This window comes from Lissotriton helveticus, chromosome 10 (assembly GCF_964261635.1).
Source record: "Lissotriton helveticus chromosome 10, aLisHel1.1, whole genome shotgun sequence".
In the NCBI taxonomy this organism is placed as follows: domain Eukaryota; kingdom Metazoa; phylum Chordata; class Amphibia; order Caudata; family Salamandridae; genus Lissotriton; species Lissotriton helveticus.
The window spans coordinates 923,244,993-923,263,616 of NC_136071.1; the positions used below are offsets into that span (position 1 = coordinate 923,244,993).

The following is an 18,624-nucleotide window of genomic DNA, read 5'->3' on the forward strand; positions in this document are numbered from 1 at the left end:
CACGGCTCTGACTCTCAGCACTGAAGCTAAGACGCTAGGACTTCACGTATAAGGAGTGCCTTTGGAAGTGGCTGGAGAACTGCAGCTTTCAGGATGGTCTCTTCTACAAAGCAGTCTTAGACAGAACAGTGAGTGCCTTCTCAGGCACTGAGTTCAGGGAGTGGCTTACATCTCCTCGCCTCTACTTCTCCTAGAATCCTCTCATTTTTGCAGGACAGTGTTCAACACGCATTTACAATGCAATCGGTCTCGCCTTTGGGACCTTATATGTATTAAGCTATGCAGCATATTTGCCTGGGTGCTGAAACATTTAGTATTCTAGCAGTTCCACCTTTCACTGCCCTTGATAGAACTTTAAATAGACTTGTTGTAGTTGTTTTAGAGTTTTCGACCTAAAGCATTTTTAATGTTATATACAAGAAAGCGATATATGGTGTTTATTTATTATATTTAACTAACTACTATTGACAAAGCAAATAATTTAAACAACCTAACAAGCTCACACACTTGTTCTCCGCCTTCCTACCCCTGTTCAGCTTTCTACTTACTGCAGCAAGGTAAGGGGGTTTGGGGGACTCGTAAGCAATGAGGAGAGAGGAAAGAATGCAAAGCGAATGGTGGGACTGGAACGAGTGGGAAGAGCGCTGAGGAGGAAAGATGACAGTCTGCAACTGCACTAAGATAGAGTGTTACATAGGAAACCCTTCACTGAGGGCACTGTAGCACTAAAAGAAATATTATCCAGTACGGATGTGTGTTTACTGACCACTGTCTGTGCCTTAAAAATTACCCAACACCATCTAGGTCAACAAAACAGGAGGGGTAGTGGGCATAGCAATGCGAGGGACTTTCTCTACAGTTTTAACATTAGATAGGCATGAAATTGTATCCTGAACCTTATAATCTTTTGAATTATATTTGAAGCACCAAATCCACTGGGTAGCTTTGGTAGACAGATTAGGGCGGCGTGGACACTCTCAGCCCAAACTTAATTTGCATAGACAGGATCCTATTATTACGTAATACAAAAACACCCACCATCAATGAAACAGTAATGGCCCTAAGAAGCCACTGGAACACTATTCCTCCCACAGGTACCAGCAGTTCGCCATTATAGCACATTTCCCCATCTGGCACCAATGACATCTCTATTGCCACATTACAGTTCTTTGCCTTTCACAGACAGCCACCACCTCTAATTAAAGACTGTCACACCATGTTTCCTACCCAGTGTGCCACACGTACGCCATCACACAACAGTGCCCCCCACTGTTCAATCATCACAGGGCTCTGCCTTAAACAGGCATCACCGCTGAACCCGCTTAGAAAATTGTCCCATGCAGGCACTACAACTGCATCATCGCAGCTCAATGCCCCCATAACCACCACAACTGCATCAACAGAGTAAACAATCACTTCCATCAAATCACAACATGACTTTCACTCTACCATCCCGGTACCTTGCAACCACTCTCTCCTCCACAGGCACTTCCAACGGAGCAGCAGAGTATGCAGCTGCCAGCAGGCACAGAAGCTGCACTATCACAGCACAATGGCCCATGAAGTTACTCCAGCTGCTCATCCCAGGAACGATCGTGTGCTAACTGCCCCATCACTGCACAGCACCTATCACAGGAAGCATAAATGTACCATCAATGCAAGCTGCATCCGAGGGCACATCTGAGGCTGCTGCTGCTGCTTAACAGCAGGCCACTTCCCATTGGCAGCAGGCAGCACAGCCACAACAGGCCTCTTCCCATAGGCAGACTGCAGCACAGCAGGCTGCTTCTCATAGGCAGCACAATCATAGCACACTGCTTCCCATAGGCAGCAGGCAGCACAGTCAGAACATGCTGCTTCCCATAGGCAGCAGGGCAGCACTGCAGGTGCCTGAGCAGGGCAGCATAGGCCAACGCGTTGCAGGTGCCACAGCAGGGCATTGTTTCTCAGGCAGAAAAGCTACGTTCTTGCACACCTGTCAGGCGCATATGCACTCACAGTGACTTCCGGTGAAGGCCTCCTCTGTTCTTCCAGCTGCTGGGAGCAGCGAACATTTTTATTATAATATCCAAGCCCCAAGCATGGGACGAGGCAGGGTGGTACTAATTACTGGGAATGAGGCCCGGCCTGCATTCATTCATAAATCCATCTCTGGACGGAACGCCTTCTAGGCTGTTACAAACTTGACCGGCAACGACAGGAGACCCTACTTCGCACCACCAAGAAACTCAGGGCACAGATGCCAAACTAGAAATGCGCAGAACGGCCGGGTGCCACGAGTTTAAAAAGAAAAAAAAAGGAACGAGGCCCAATGATTCAACTGCCCAACCCTTACACAACAGACAACACAGCCTGCATACTTGCTGACAACTGCGTTCGGACAGCACAAAGACTGCTTTACAGACTATTTTAAAAGTTAGGGGAGGCAGAGAGTCATTTCCTTAAGAACGATCAACTTGCGTTTTGCGACCTGCTGATAAACACACGGACAACTGGTTAACAGCCGTCCTCGGTAGGACACTGGTGGTGCAAATTCGGGAACTGATGTGAGATGCCAACTTGCTTGTGGGAAAGAGCGAGCTGTTAAATGCGGTCACCATCAGAGTGGGGTCGCGACAGTGGGTTCAGCCTTAAAACGGAGCTGAGAAGTGCTTTAAACCGTTGTAAGGGGGCTAGGGCAGGGCAGGATCATACTTCTTCGGAACAAAGTAGCAACGAGACCGACCTCCCTTCCATCTTGCACCGTAGATGCGGGTACGGGCAGCAAGGCAGAGATGCGGGCAGCAGGGTAGACAGACGTTCTTGTATGCGGAGAGGTGGGTGCTACTTCCACTGCCTCCTTGAGCGGTCTCCGAAGAGCTTGGATAAGAAAATCAAGCTGGAATTTAAGGCACACCACAGAGCACCAAAGCCCCCACATTCCTAAGACCCTCGTTCCCTCATATCTCCAGTGCAAATGTGTCTCCTATGACTCACTGCTCAAGAGAAGTTGGTTAACTGTGAGCACGCACGAGGGAGGAGGAGACCGTGGCTGTTTACCCACTGGATGAAAGCAGAGAGTGCAGGGTGGACTGAAGTATGAGCTTCTCATGTACCCCTCAGGACCCCTGTCATATGGGCAACGTGCTCGAGACATGACCCCACGGATGACAAGGTATCAGGCTTTGGACTCAGGAGCATTTAAAGCCTTAAAAACCACTTGTAAAGTACTGGAGAGGAAATGGAGGAAGGGAAAACTCTCGGAAGACAGGGAAACATATAAAACAGCACTATCTCACTATCATCATGAAATAAAGAACGCTCGGTGCTCTTATATCCAAACTCAAATAGAAAAATCAAAAAACACTACCAAAGCCCTGTTTGATATTGTTAGAGACTTCTCCTCTCCCTCAGTATGCAAACAATTACCATCAGAATCTCAGGAACTATGTAACTCAATTGCATATTTTTTCCATGATAAAATTGCTAAAATCTACGCAAACTTCCCAGGATTGGATACAAACAAGACCCAGTCAAACAATGAGTCGGAGAACCCCCCCACAATGAACAGAAATGTGCTCAATCAATTTAATCACGTCTCGCTCACAGAGATAAGTAAACTACTATCAGCAGCCAAATCTGGGTCTCCACAGGATATATGTCCACCAAGTACGATGGCGCTCGTGTCCCCAATATGTGCTCCAATGATCCAACGTATCTTCAATGCTTCAATTGAGACCGGTCTCATTCCGAGGGTTGGAAAGAGGCCTCCGTGCGGCCTATCCTAAATAAACCATCCGCAGACCCACTGGAACTAAGTAACTACAGGCCGATATCTCTGCTACCTTTACTGGGGAAACTACTGGAATCAAGTATTAACACTCAACTTAGCCAATACTTAGAAGCAAATGATATGCTGGACCCCACCCAGTCGGGTTTTCGACCGGGTTTCAGCACAGAAACAGCAACACTGGCGGTCACTGATTCACTAAGACGTACCCTCGATGCCGGAGGCTCTTCAATCCTGATCCTTTTAGATCTCTCCGCGGCTTTTGATACTATATCTCATCAAAGGCTTGCGGAGAGACTAAGTGAGTGTGGTAACGGTGGCACTGCCCTACAGTGGTTGAGAGATTTCCTAAGGGACAGATGGCAAACTATCACGCTTGGTCCATTTGTCTCCAAAAGGAAATTCCTACTGGATAAGGGGGTGCCACAGGGCTCTTGTCTCAGCCCCACCCTATTTAATATTTATCTAGCCCCCCTGGCTAAGCTGATTCAATCCTTCGGCTTCGAGACTATCTCGTACGCCGACGATACTCAGCTACTGTTCCCAATTGGTAATAACATCACTGATGAGAAACAACGCTTTATGGGCGGAAAGCTGGCGATCACAAACTGGATGAGGGAGCAGTGCCTACAACTCAACCCGGGAAAAACAGAGCTAATGCTCTTAGGGAAGTCCGCACACCTCTGGACCCCTGATTGGTGGCCCCCCCAACTGGGCATAGCACCAACACGCTCTACCTCAGTTAAAAGCTTGGGAATCCAATTGGATATCAAGCTGGACATGAAGGACAATGTGAAAAACATCGCAGGATTATGCTATTATAACCTGCGTCTATTGCGCAGAATTATTCCCTACCTACCTCTGGAGCATCGTAGAACCATAGGAAGCAGGCTGGATTACGGCAACGCCTTATTGCCAGAGGAAGGAGTTACTGTTTTATCAAAGCTACAAGTAATACAGAACACCGCGGCCAGAATGGGCTTGAACTGTCCTCCTGATACTCCTTCCCTTCCCCTGCTCAGACAATTGCATTGGCTGCCGATTCAAAAACGGGCCATGTTCAAGATCTGCTGCCTGTCCTTCAAAGCCCTAAGAGGTGAGGGCCCAGTCTATCTCAGAGGCAAACTCTCTAAGCACTCGAGCGAGTGCAATCTAAGATCTAATGCACTAGCCCTCCTGAACATTCCACAGATCCGGCTGACACGCACAGGTGGCAGAGCATTCTCATTTGTTGCTCCTAAATACTGGAACTCCCTTCCAGTGACGCTGCGAAAATCTACCACCTACCTGATCTTCAGGAAACAATTGAAAACCTGGTTGTTCTGATAACTTCGGACCACAGTATTCCCCTTCTGGTAAGCGCTGAGATGCCCCTGGGTGAGTCATGCGCGATACAAAAAACCTATATCATAACATAACAATAACAGAGAAGTTGGTTAACTGTGAGCACGCACGAGGGAGGAGGAGACCGTGGCTGTTTACCCACTGGATGAAAGCAGAGCGTGCAGGGTGGACTGAAGTATGAGCTTCTCATGTACCCCTCAGGATCCCCGTCATATGGGCAACGTGCTTGAGACATGACCCCACGGATGACAAGGTATCAGGCTTTGGACTCAGGAGCATTTAAAGGCAATAAAGAGCCCTCGAGTATTCGGAGACAGTGAAATGAGCCCGTAAGCCTGCTCTCCCGCCACAGAAGTTCACAGGCGCCACATGACTTGACCGGCAAGGATTTCCCGTTAGAGGGCAGGTCTCAGAACTGAACAGCGCAAAGCCGAGCATAAGCATCTTGTAATCTTGTATTAAAGATAAACAGAACGAGAGCACAGTAAAATGCACAATTTAGGGAAACATGGCGTAAAATTCTGCTGAGCTCGATAGCTTTGTGCCCTAGCATGGAAGAACAGACCATTGTGCATTCTGTGGGACAGATTTAAAAAGCGCTAGCCAGGCAGCCATGGTTTATTTTTGCATCTCGCTTTCACTTTAAAGTGAAAGCGAGATGCAAAAATAAACACACGGCGGAGCTTGTCTTTATGGGGCCAGGTGTTTCAAACACATGGCCCCATAAAGATAAGAAACCTTTTGCGACGCACGGAAAGCAGGTGAGCCCGTCCAATTGGGCCGGCGGAAAAAGCCTAAAGTGGACGTCACAAAGAGCTCTTTTCCAATGGCTGGCCACCGTTTTCCATAAACGGTGACACCAGCCAATGGAAAAGAGGGGCGAGGCTTAAAGCCCTTTACTTGAAACGCCTCCAAAACATAAAATCTCGCCGAGCGAGCTGCGCATGTGCGCAGCCACACCAGCTGAAACCTAAAAAGGGCAAGCATAGCTATTCTGTAGGTGCAGTGAGCAGCAACAGAAGCATCTCGGGAATATTGGGGCATGGAGAAATCTGAACCTCTGGTAGGAACTTCCTCAAAGGCTTGCTTTGTATAAACCCCTGGAAGACAGGTTCTTTACTGTCGTGATTTGCTTTTGGAGATGATGTAATTGAAGGCATCCTTGCAGAAATCATAGGAAGAAACCTTCTTGGACTCGTTGCCAGCAGCATCATGTTCCTGGTTGTGGTTCCCTCCACTCATCGATTTGCATTTTTTCTTTCTATTAGGAGCAGGCCATTTTTTTACCCATTTAATGCAGATAGATCCAGGCAGGATGAGGCAGGATTTAAGTCTGTCCAATGTACGCAGGACTGATTTGTCTCAATGACCTCAGTCTCAGTTATTTCAGCAGATTTACATTCTTTTGTGGTCGCTCTGAATGTAAACAAGTGTATCCCTCCAGCTTTCACACTTTGGATAAGAATGACCCTTCTGAAAGCTTGTGAGAATGGGTTGACTTGCTGCCATTTATTAAGGAATGAATGCTCCAATGAGTGAGTTCCACTTCTTGGCAGAAGTTTAGGGGATGTCCTTAGTGGATATCTGTATCAGGGAGACCTCAACTTCTCTGTCAGTTTTTGTGGCCCATTACTAATTGCATTTGAAAGTTCCTATAGGGGGGCAGGTGTTGTATTCCATCGCCCAGTAAGCAGCAAATCTAATTGGTATGTATGCAACTAAGATTAGTGTTGCAGTGGAATCCTGGTGTGGCTTTTGTTGTGGCATTGCTGCAGTACTTACTTTTGCATAGGCCCAAATGTAAATACTGAGGCAATGATGAGGTATAAAACACAGTCATGTAATCACAATTAACTTAAGTATTCCCTTCCTCCTCCAAGTCCTAAAGACCCTCCTCCTTCGCCTGCATTGGATGGTTGCTACAGGAGATGGGTGAGAACTTGACTATACTTGATAGGAAGTATGTAAAGTTTTCCCCTCCCTTTATGGTTCACAAAGTTGTGGAGCCTTGAGGAGGGATGGGCCAGTAGGGCACGGTGAAAAAGATAATTGTTTTCAGAGAGAACAATCACCTGCCTCCTCATCAGAAATAAGGACTTTCAAGTGGGGATTGGATCGGGTGAGGGAGGATCAACCCTAAGAAATCAAAGGATTCAGCTCTATTGGGTATGCTACAGGAATTCATTGTGAGGTTCACACTGCTTCTGGGACTGCATTCCTCCTATTTGTGATTAATATATTGAATAATAACTGGTGCTATTATAGGATTGCAAATAGTAGTCTTTTCCTTGTATGCACTGTAGGGCTCTAAAAGTGCTGTTTTGTTTAGCACCATTTGTGTGTTGTGCTTTTACTTAAAGCTCTCACAGGTGTGCGGGGCTATCTACTGAGGCAGAGATCACCTGGATTCCCCCTCCTTTGAAACTGGGAATTACCTATAGTAGTAAGACGCATTTAGCTCTGTTTGCTTTGCAAGTAGCAGCCAGTGTAGGTTTACAGCATCCTGGATGGGGCTGTAACTGTGAATCAGTTAAGCAATTAGTGAGAGTCTGATACAGGCTGTTTGAATAATGCTTTTTCATACCAGCTCCGAAAGACTCAGCACGCTCTAGCAGTAGAAAACCAGTGCGCATGTACCCTTCCTCTCTCTTATCTTTCACTGGCCTTCTGAATGCGTATGGTGAGCCTTGTAGGACAGATCACTTACCATGTGTGATGGTTTGCCGCATACCACCATCACTGCCTTTGAGAAGTTGTGCTCAGGTTTGGGCTCAGCAGGAGCAACCAGGAGATGAGTCCAAATACAGCCCGCTGCCATTCTCTGGAGCTTCTCTGGCTCTCTGGTGGTGACAGCGGGCAGGGTGAATCTCACTCTGGAGTCATCACTAACAGCCAAATATGTGGAAACAGGACATTGTGACCAGGGGTGGAACCACCAACAGCAGTCTTGTTTACTCCACGATGCACACGTGAACCTTGTCAACAAGTAACAATTAAAAAAAGCAATAGAGACCAATTCAGCAAAAAGTGTCAAATGTGAGGTCATCATGCTGCTCACTGAATCTGGAAGTTGGTGTAGAGGGAACATTGACAGTGTTCTGCTTGACTGTAGATCTGCTAGACAGCTAGGGGCATATTTATGAAAAAATCACGCATCATGATAGGGAAAGGGCAGAAATGCGCCATATTTAACTTTATACAGTGCATTCCTGTCTTTTCCCTGTGCTGGCACACAATGTGCTGCCTATAGGGAATGCTGGCACCCATGCAATATGGTGCAACGGTGCCTGTAATGTAAGCAGGATTATTTAGCGCAGGAAGGGGCACTCTTCTGCAAAAAACAATCCCCTGATCAGTCTCTTCTTTCTATGTGTGCTGTTGAATGCAGAACACAGCAGGAGAAATAAATATATTTTCCTCGTTATGCGTCCCCTGGGGATGCGTAGATTTTGACACATTCCCAGGTCTACCAGTAAAGGTAAATTTGGGAATGTGCCCAAATCCATGGGTGTATGTGTGAACACCCACGCTCCACCGATGGAATGGCTCCCTGGGCCAGAGAACTGCAACACAGTGATTTGCGCTGCATTGCGTTATTCTAGATTTATCAAGCCTCACATGGCCACCCAAGCTGACCTTGCATGACTTGATAAATCTAATTTAAGAGTTGCATCACTCTTGCACCCCATTGCAGGGCGCGAGGAAACGCAACTCTTTGATAAATTAGGATCCTAGCCTCTCTGATTGTATAACATTTCTAGGCTGGCAAAAAATGTCTGTTCAAGCACATGACCAGCTGTGGTTTCCTTGTAGTTCAGATAGGCCTCTTAACCTAACCTGAGCTGAAAGATTCATCCCAATGCCACAAGTGACTATAGAAATGTCCCACTATGCCTGTTGATATGTGCCTTATTGAGCAGTGTTGTGTTGTGTTGTGTGATGCAACCCCACGCTTTGATAATACACTATACTTAGACACAGTTCAAATATTAAAACTAGTTACAGACACGTGTGCCCATCTCCGTTTCATTAGCTCAGTTACATGACATGGGTGACAGTTGAATATTTGTGCGTTTTCAAGTGACATGCCCCAGGACTGGTCGCTGGCCATCAATGTGTCGTCATCCACAGTGCAGTCATATTGCCCATTCTCACCACCACATGCTCTGGGAACACTTTCCAAATTCTTAGAGGCAATGTCAGAGCTTGCTCAACATAAAGTGTGTCATTTAAACGTTTCTGTTATATCTTTCTGTTTCAAAGAAAAACTGAGACTAGAACAAATGTATTGACCAGCTTAAATGTAAACTTTTTTATAAACCTGTTTTTACTAATAACCGATAAGGAACTATTGTTTACTCTGTTATTGTAGTTAACAAGGTTCCTAGTCAGTGTAATGGGTCACTCTATTTTCTCTTATACATTTCATATAAGGGGGTGGGCAATATATTCTGCTCAGCTGGCAGAATTTGTAGAATTTAGACCACTATGCACTACGTTTATAACACAGAGTTTTAGACAAATTCTGCCAACTGTCGCAGAGGTTTTTCTCGCACGTGGCTCGAAATCGGTAAGTTGGTGAGCACGAGTGACATTTGACAACCTGTAACACAATTTTTAGCAACTAAGAGGGCACCCAGTGAGATTTCTCCAACAAAGGCAGTCACAAACCGTTCATAGTCAGGAAGCTGCCGCTCGAGTAGAAAATGTACTTGCGTGGCAGCAAAATCAATTCAAGAAGCTGCACCCTGTGGTGCGCCATGTGGTGCCATTCGTGCTGATTTTTCAGCGTGGAATGATCTCCCGGTGCTAAATCACAGCGTGAGCAGCACAATGTGCCTATTTCCACCCGTTTGCAGAATTCCATGGCATATCACAGTTTTTTCTGTACCTCCACTCGATTCCACGGAGTGAAACTCCGCAAGTTCCACCCAGCCCACATATTTTGCATGCTGAAGTTACGAAATATGTGTTTATGTAAAGGAGTTCCCCGGGAAGAGTGACGGAGAGGTGTGTGTGCTAGTAAGAGGGGGAATCCCCTAGTTGGAACTAGAACCCTCACACACCCAGCAAGCTAGGTGTCATGCTTCATCATATGGGTTCTGCTCCTCGTCAGACTGGCGCTGCAATGTCTGACGGGCTCCCGAAACCGGGGCTCTTTATCGGAGTTCTTTTGTTCCCGCCATATGGTGCATGCGTGTGAGAGGGCGTGGGGAGTGTGGTCGTGATGTGAGTGATAAATTAAAAAAGGTGAGTCGGTCCACAACCTAATTTTATTCTCGTGGTGGACTCCCTTGGTTAAAAAGAAGGTGGTGGTGTATGAGGGGAGAAAAAATAATAAACCCTAAAACTTTCAGAGCAATTTTAACTACTACCCTCAATTATGGTCGACATGTTTCATGCCTAGCGGCAATTCTTCAGGACCTAGGTAGATAGTACCACACAGTGAAAATAGTTTAGTGAAAGGTAAAGACTTGCAAGGTGGTATACAACCTTCTTTGGTCAATAATACCGGGGTGCAGGCCAATTGGTCCTGCTGCAGTATTGTTACCTGTAGAGATGAGAATGAAGCCATTATACAGGATAACCGCATCAGTGAAGTTTTACCTCATCAAAAAAAGTATAAGCACACACACACACACACAGACCGTGGTTGTCAATTTAAAAACCGAGCATATACATTGTAATCAGTTGGTGAATCATTGATGTGACCAACTAGTTCATGCCATACCATGCATCGGTGGAAGGTGACATCAAGAAACAATTGCAAAAACAGTGCTGTGTAAACGGAGGATGGCTATATGAGTAACCTTACCCCAGAAGATTCCCTGAGGTACCTCACAGTCTGCTCCCGTGGGACTGGCTGGGAAGGTATGGTACCTAATTGAAGGGAATCATAATAACTTCATTTCGGTTGTTATTTGGAATACTGAGGACTAGGTGATAGGGTTAAGAAGTGGAGGCTATGTAGGTTAACCACCCAAGATGGTAGACAGGATAAGGTTTTGTGGTTTGCCTCGTATCTCCAGTACTAGGGTCACACGGCGTAACCCCAGTTACCTCACTGCGCCAGGGAAGTGCTGCTTTCGAGGCAGAGAGGGGGTTGTGCTCACCGTACCCAGCCCCCGCCACAGACGCGTCGCGCCCCAGATAGAACATCAGGGAAGCACAGCGCGAAACAACAGGGCAGCCGCGCGAGGCCAGCACACCCCCGGGCCAAACAGGACCGCAGACTTTACCGCGGTGCAGCAGGCGATGGTTACTCGTAGACCCACACACTCGTGGATCCAAGCGCAAAGCCTAACAAAGCTTACCTGTGTGGAGGCTAGTGGACGGGGAGCAATTCATTCAGTGATTCTCACCTTCGGCGGCAACAGTCCTAGCCGATGCACCTACCCCACGAACGGCGTCGGAATTTCGACGAAGAGCAGCTGGTAACTGTTGCTTCGCGCAGCCATTATTTATGTCTCTGAAACACTGCCTGCTCTTCCGTCACACGCCGTTGTGGTCCCGCCCCCTCCTATGACTGCGCATGTGTTACGGTAGTGGGAACCTAACCATTAAGCAGTCTGATGACTATAGCGGCCATCTTGGAAGGGTGGAGGATGTTAATGCAAACGGAAAGGGGCATAGGATGATTACAGTTCCCTATGAGGTTAGATAGATAAAGGAATACATGGAACAATACAGCTGCCCTGTTATTTCTCTGCCAGTGTGTATAATTGCAAGAGAAATGTATTGCATCGCATGAGGTGTACATTGCTAGAGTACAGGGGTAGATAGATTATATGCCTAAGGACACCCATGGGACAGAGTAATTTAATCCAACTAGGTCCAATCGAAGACGATGGACCCATCTCTGTTCAATCTTAAACAGAGCTTGTTTGGAAATGGCTGGATGGGCTTCTAGAACCAACCAGGTGAGACTGTCTGCAGAGTGTTTGTTTTGAAAGAAATGTTCATACAGTTTGGTATGTGTTTTGGAGCAGCTGATGTTGATTTTGTGCTCCAAAATTCTCACTTTGATGTGCCTCATAGTCATCCCTATGTAGTTTTTACCGCAGGGGCAGGTAATCATATAGATGCACTTTGTGCTGTTACAGTTTGTGTGCTTGCAGAGTTGCCATAAAAACGTGTCTGTGATTCTGACTTCTTTACATTGGGATGTCTGAGGACATGCCGCACATCCGCCACATGGGAAATGACCTACCACTGGGGGAAGGTCCCACAGCGTTCTCTGGTTATCAGTGGTGTTTTGCCTGGGGCGTGTGTGTATTAGGGCGTCCTTGAGATTGGCAGTTCTTTTGAAAGCGAATCTGGGGTTTGGAATTCCTAAACCACCCGAATTGACTAGGGGCCAATGTTTGTTTATCATTTTCTTTAGAAATGTGGAGTTCGGGGTAAAGGAGGTGACACACGTTATCAAATCGTCTTGGGCCTTGGGGTGTTCTTCCAGTAGATTCACTCTTGGGTTATTCAGTGCTCTTTTACGTGACTGGTTTAGTAGTCTGGTGGGGTACCCTCTATCCTGTAGTTTGTGTTGCAGCAGAGTTGCTTCCCTTTGGAAATCTGCTTTGTCTGAACAATTCCTCCTGACCCTGAGGAATTGGCCAAAGGGAAGATTGTCCCTCAGGGCCCGTGGATGATGGCTTTGGAACAGTAAGAGACTGTTTCTGTCAGTACTTTTACGAAAAAGGGTTGTGCTTAGACTAGTGGGATTGAGGTTAATGCATAAGTCCAGGAAGGGGATGGTGGTTGTAGACATTGTACCTGTGAACTTGAGATACTACGATTTGATAACGTGTGTCACCTCCTTTACCCCGAACTCCACATTTCTAAAGAAAATGATAAACAAACATTGGCCCCTAGTCAATTCGGGTGGTTTAGGAATTCCAAACCCCAGATTCGCTTTCAAAAGAACTGCCAATCTCAAGGACGCCCTAATACACACACGCCCTAGGCAAAACACCACTGATAACCAGAGAACGCTGTGGGACCTTCCCCCAGTGGTAGGTCATTTCCCATGTGGCGGATGTGCGGCATGTCCTCAGACATCCCAATGTAAAGAAGTCAGAATCACAGACACGTTTTTATGGCAACTCCGCAAGCACACAAATTGTAACAGCACAAAGTGCATCTATATGATTACCTGCCCCTGCGGTAAAAACTACATAGGGATGACTATGAGGCACATCAAAGTGAGAATTTTGGAGCACAAGAGCAACATCAGGTGCTCCAAAACACATACCAAATTGTATGAACATTTCTTTCAAAACAAACACTCTGCAGACAGTCTCACCTGGTTGGTTCTAGAAGCCCATCCAGCCATTTCCAAACAAGCTCTGTTTAGGATTGAACAGAGATGGGTCCATCGTCTTCGATTGGACCTAGTTGGATTAAATGACTCTGTCCCATGGGTGTCCTTAGGCATATAATCTATCTACCCCTGTACTCTAGCAATGTACACCTCATGCGATGCAATACATTTCTCTTGCAATTATACACACTGGCAGAGAAATAACAGGGCAGCTGTATTGTTCCATGTATTCCTTTATCTATCTAACCTCATAGGGAACTGTAACCATCCTATGCCCCTTTCCGTTTGCATTAACATCCTCCACCCTTCCAAGATGGCCGCTATAGTCATCAGACTGCTTAATGGTTAGGTTCCCACTACCGTAACACATGCGCAGTCATAGGAGGGGGGCGGGACCACAACGGCGTGTGACGGAAGAGCAGGCAGTGTTTCAGAGACATAAATAATGGCTGCGCGAAGCGACAGTTACCTGCTGCTCTTCGTCGAAATTCCGACGCCGTTCGTGGGGTAGGTGCATCGGCTAGGACTGTTGCCGCCGAAGGTGAGAATCACTGAATGAATTGCTCCCCGTCCACTAGCCTCCACACAGGTAAGCTTTGTTAGGCTTTGCACTTGGATCCACGAGTGTGTGGGTCTACGAGTAACCATCGCCTGCTGCACCGCGGTAAAGTCTGCGGTCCTGTTTGGCCCGGGGGTGTGCTGGCCTCGCGCGGCTGCCCTGTTGTTTCGCGCTGTGCTTCCCTGATGTTCTATCTGGGGCGCGACGCGTCTGTGGCGGGGGCTGGGTACGGTGAGCACAACCCCCTCTCTGCCTCGAAAGCAGCACTTCCCTGGCGCAGTGAGGTAACTGGGGTTACGCCGTGTGACCCTAGTACTGGAGATACGAGGCAAACCACAAAACCTTATCCTGTCTACCATCTTGGGTGGTTAACCTACATAGCCTCCACTTCTTAACCCTATCACCTAGTCCTCAGTATTCCAAATAACAACCGAAATGAAGTTATTATGATTCCCTTCAATTAGGTACCATACCTTCCCAGCCGGTCCCACGGGAGCAGACTGTGAGGTACCTCAGGGAATCTTCTGGGGTAAGGTTACTCATATAGCCATCCTCCGTTTACACAGCACTGTTTTTGCAATTGTTTCTTGATGTCACCTTCCACCGATGCATGGTATGGCATGAACTAGTTGGTCACATCAATGATTCACCAACTGATTACAATGTATATGCTCGGTTTTTAAATTGACAACCACGGTCTGTGTGTGTGTGTGTGTGCTTATACTTTTTTTGATGAGGTAAAACTTCACTGATGCGGTTATCCTGTATAATGGCTTCATTCTCATCTCTACAGGTAACAATACTGCAGCAGGACCAATTGGCCTGCACCCCGGTATTATTGACCAAAGAAGGTTGTATACCACCTTGCAAGTCTTTACCTTTCACTAAACTATTTTCACTGTGTGGTACTATCTACCTAGGTCCTGAAGAATTGCCGCTAGGCATGAAACATGTCGACCATAATTGAGGGTAGTAGTTAAAATTGCTCTGAAAGTTTTAGGGTTTATTATTTTTTCTCCCCTCATACACCACCACCTTCTTTTTAACCAAGGGAGTCCACCACGAGAATAAAATTAGGTTGTGGACCGACTCACCTTTTTTAATTTATCACTCACATCACGACCACACTCCCCACGCCCTCTCACACGCATGCACCATATGGCAGGAACAAAAGAACTCCGATAAAGAGCCCCGGTTTCGGGAGCCCGTCAGACATTGCAGCGCCAGTCTGACGAGGAGCAGAACCCATATGATGAAGCATGACACCTAGCTTGCTGGGTGTGTGAGGGTTCTAGTTCCAACTAGGGGATTCCCCCTCTTACTAGCACACACACCTCTCCGTCAGTCTTCCCGGGGAACTTTGTACATCCTTTTTGTGTCACTAGTCTATGGACCAGTACACTGGACCCCGTAAAATATCGTCCTACCCCAGTTCTCCCATTTTGTACTATATGTAAAGGAGTTGGCATGTTTGGGCAATCATATTTTACCTGGAAAAGTAACAATGTATTATTCAAAAAGTGCAGGCTACTCAATGTATGGACATATTTTATTGTTTTTTATAGAACTATTTGCAATTAGTCTCTTTAAAGTGCTAACAGGTTGTATTCGCTAGCAACTCACCACAAAATTGGTGGATGTTGCAGTCTGAGAGTTGGGAAATGCCCTCATATGAATCTTCAGAGCCAGGCTAACCAACGTATCCTTGAAGTGGGCCTGTCCCTTTTTGACGGCCATATCCCAGATATATAGAGGTGTGAGTCAAAAGCCTCTTTGAGGAGGCTTGTCTTTTGATTTCTTGTGAAGGCTGCCAGACTTTGCAGAGTCATCAAGAATGCCTTAATGTTCTCCAGAGTTGAGAAACTAAAACACAGATTCTCTCTCCTTGTGTCTTCTGGTTAAATTTGATTTAAATGAAAAAGTTAAATTTATTTTGGACTAAGGTTCCAGCTGGGATGTAGTGTGAGGTAATCTTGCACAACTATTTTGGGCAGTGCCGTCCACATGCTCTGAAAACAAAGCAACTCATTTTGACTTTTTATTTCTCATGCCACCAGAATCTAGTGTAGCTCTATAATGCCAGGTCATGAGGGATGATTGTTTTGATTTAAGCTTAGCCTCGCTGATTAGCCTAGATTTTGCTTTTTGGGGATATTTTTCTTAGGTTTACCAGTGCTTAATTTAAGCCAGTGGGGCCCACCAACACTCATTTTTCGGGAAAAGCACAAATAGTTTCTCATGAGACGCTTCCTGAGAGCAAGGGATATACCCTATACCGTGCTACCTCATACATGAACTATACCGTGCTACCTCATATTTGTTATATATACATGTTTTGTATTTCATTTAATCATAGCATATTTACTTTTGCTAACGTCGCATGTGTTACGAATTTATATGTCATCTACCTCACTGCGATTGCTTGCTAACGGCTTATACATATGTTAACCTTGTTTCCTTTTCCTACCTCATGTTAAGCGCTCTGATACCCACGGGTCTTGTTCGCGCTATACAAAACTTTATAATAAATAAATAAATAAATAAGGGAGGGAAAAACACATAAAGGGGAAAGAAGAAAGAAGAGAAAGACAGGACATCTGTCACAAATGGAGAAAGCAAGACCCTGCAAGAGAGAAATACAGGGGCAGGGAGTGTCTGGTAGTCGATTAAAGAGGTGTGAGTGTGATTGAAGACGACAGAGACTTGGTATTCAAAGTGCTGGTATTTAATATCACCGGCCGGGGGCCTCTAAGCAGAGCTTTGTGCACCGGCACTCATTCTTTTACAAATTAAGCACGTTATTGACCCATGTGATTCTATCACGTAAGGCGTCTGTAACTATTTGCTCCCTATTAAGGACTTTTGCTCATCTCGAAGGAAGTGGCATCTCTTTGTTATAAATGTATATGTTCTAAAAACATTGGATTCAACATTAATAAATGCTCTTTTTGTTTAGGTTGTGGTGGAGTACTATATGGTGATCATGGTTTATTCACAAGTCCAAACTACCCAGGTTCTTACGCTAACAACACTCACTGTGAATGGACTATTGTTGCTCCTATGGGGCGAGTTGTTACAGTAACCTTTGCATCAATATACATCGATGACCCAGGTGACTGCACCAGAAACTACTTGGAGCTTTACAATGGACCAGATGCCAGCCACCCCTCATCAGGACCATATTGCGGACAGGTATGTATTTATTTCAGAAGGGCATTTATCATTACTTCCATTCGATTTACTTGAGGGCCTAAATCCTTTGAGATTGTGTGTGCGCGTTTGTGTGTGTCTGTAATTGTACACGTTAATTAAGCACATATTAGCATGACATTAAGATTAGCCATCCTTCTGACCATCAATATAAATTTAAGTAATTTATTTGGAATACATAAGTTAGTAATAGAAAATAATATCAAGGTAAATTTGTTGGACACGTTTAAGCAGCCACTCACTGCTATTTATGCATTTATTCTCCATTGCATTGACTTTGAGATCGATCGAGACTTTTACATTACAGGTGTAATATGTGTTGTCTCCATAACATTATATGTTGTCATGTATGTGATCTCTAGGAAGCATGAAAGATAGTGAATTGTCTGGAGACTTTAAAAAAGAATTACATTTTGAAGAAACTAGCAGTGTTTGTTGTGAAAAAGTGTCTCAAGTGGAAAGGAAAGCCTGGATTTGCAAACGTTTGTTGCAATCAGATGTTGTTGGAAGTAGAGATAATCACGAAGAAGAATGCATTCATCCTACCAACTTATCTGTATTCAACATTTGTTGAAATCACCCACGACCCAGTCGTAAGTACACGTGGGTTTCCTGTGGACAAAGTATGAGTGACTGGGTGATGGGACTAACAGATGGTGTGTTATGTTTCTGATAAATACCTGGGGCCTCATTTATGAGAAATGGCGCATCGCTGCGTGAAAGCAGCGATGCGTCACTTCTCAGTGCGCACTCCTTGCGACATTCCTGATGCGTCATATTTAATGTATGATGCATCATGTCGCAAGGAGTTACAGATAGGTCAGTATTTCTGACGTATCTGTAAGCGCAAAAGTGACGCATTGCTGGAGTGTGACACAAAAGTGACGCAACTCCAGCAATGTGTCCTTTCACATGGGGCAAGCCCCATGTGAAAGGGCCTGCGTCAGTCTTATGCCTGCTGTGAGGCAGACGCAAAATTTTGACGCAACGGCGTCCTAAAAGTGACGCTGTGAAATCTCATAGATTTCACTGCGTCACTTCTACGACCCTTCCTTGCGTCAATACGCCCCCCTTGCATACATTATACCTGGCGCAGGTATAATGTGGCACAGGGGTTTACAAAGTGACCCATCTACCTAGATGCGTCACTTTGTAAATATGGCGCAACAAGGCGCATTTTTTACGCCACTGGTGCGTCATAAAAAGTGACGCACCAGCGGCGTAAAAGTGATGCACGGCATCATAAATGAGGCCCGTGAAATCCTAATGCTTCTCCTCCCGAAGCCCCTGGTGTTGGGGTGATTACATTCTACCACCTGTTATTTGCGCTGCCATCCTACTGATTTATTATCATTCCAGATCGCTAGAGGTGCCTTTTGTGGGTCACCCTTCCACTGCAATGGTGAATTAACTTTGGTGACATTT

The 18,624-nt window shown here is 45.8% G+C and overlaps 1 protein-coding gene across 1 annotated transcript in view; it reads left to right on the forward strand.

The window, feature by feature from the left end:
* Positions 1-18,624, forward strand: part of CUBN (cubilin) — a 1,583,269-nt gene that overhangs the window by 1,550,897 nt on the left and 13,748 nt on the right. Inside the window, exon 66 of the mRNA XM_078663578.1 lies at positions 16,946-17,181. Coding sequence (XP_078519704.1) covers positions 16,946-17,181 — 236 coding nt within the window. The remainder of the gene's footprint in view (positions 1-16,945; positions 17,182-18,624) is intronic.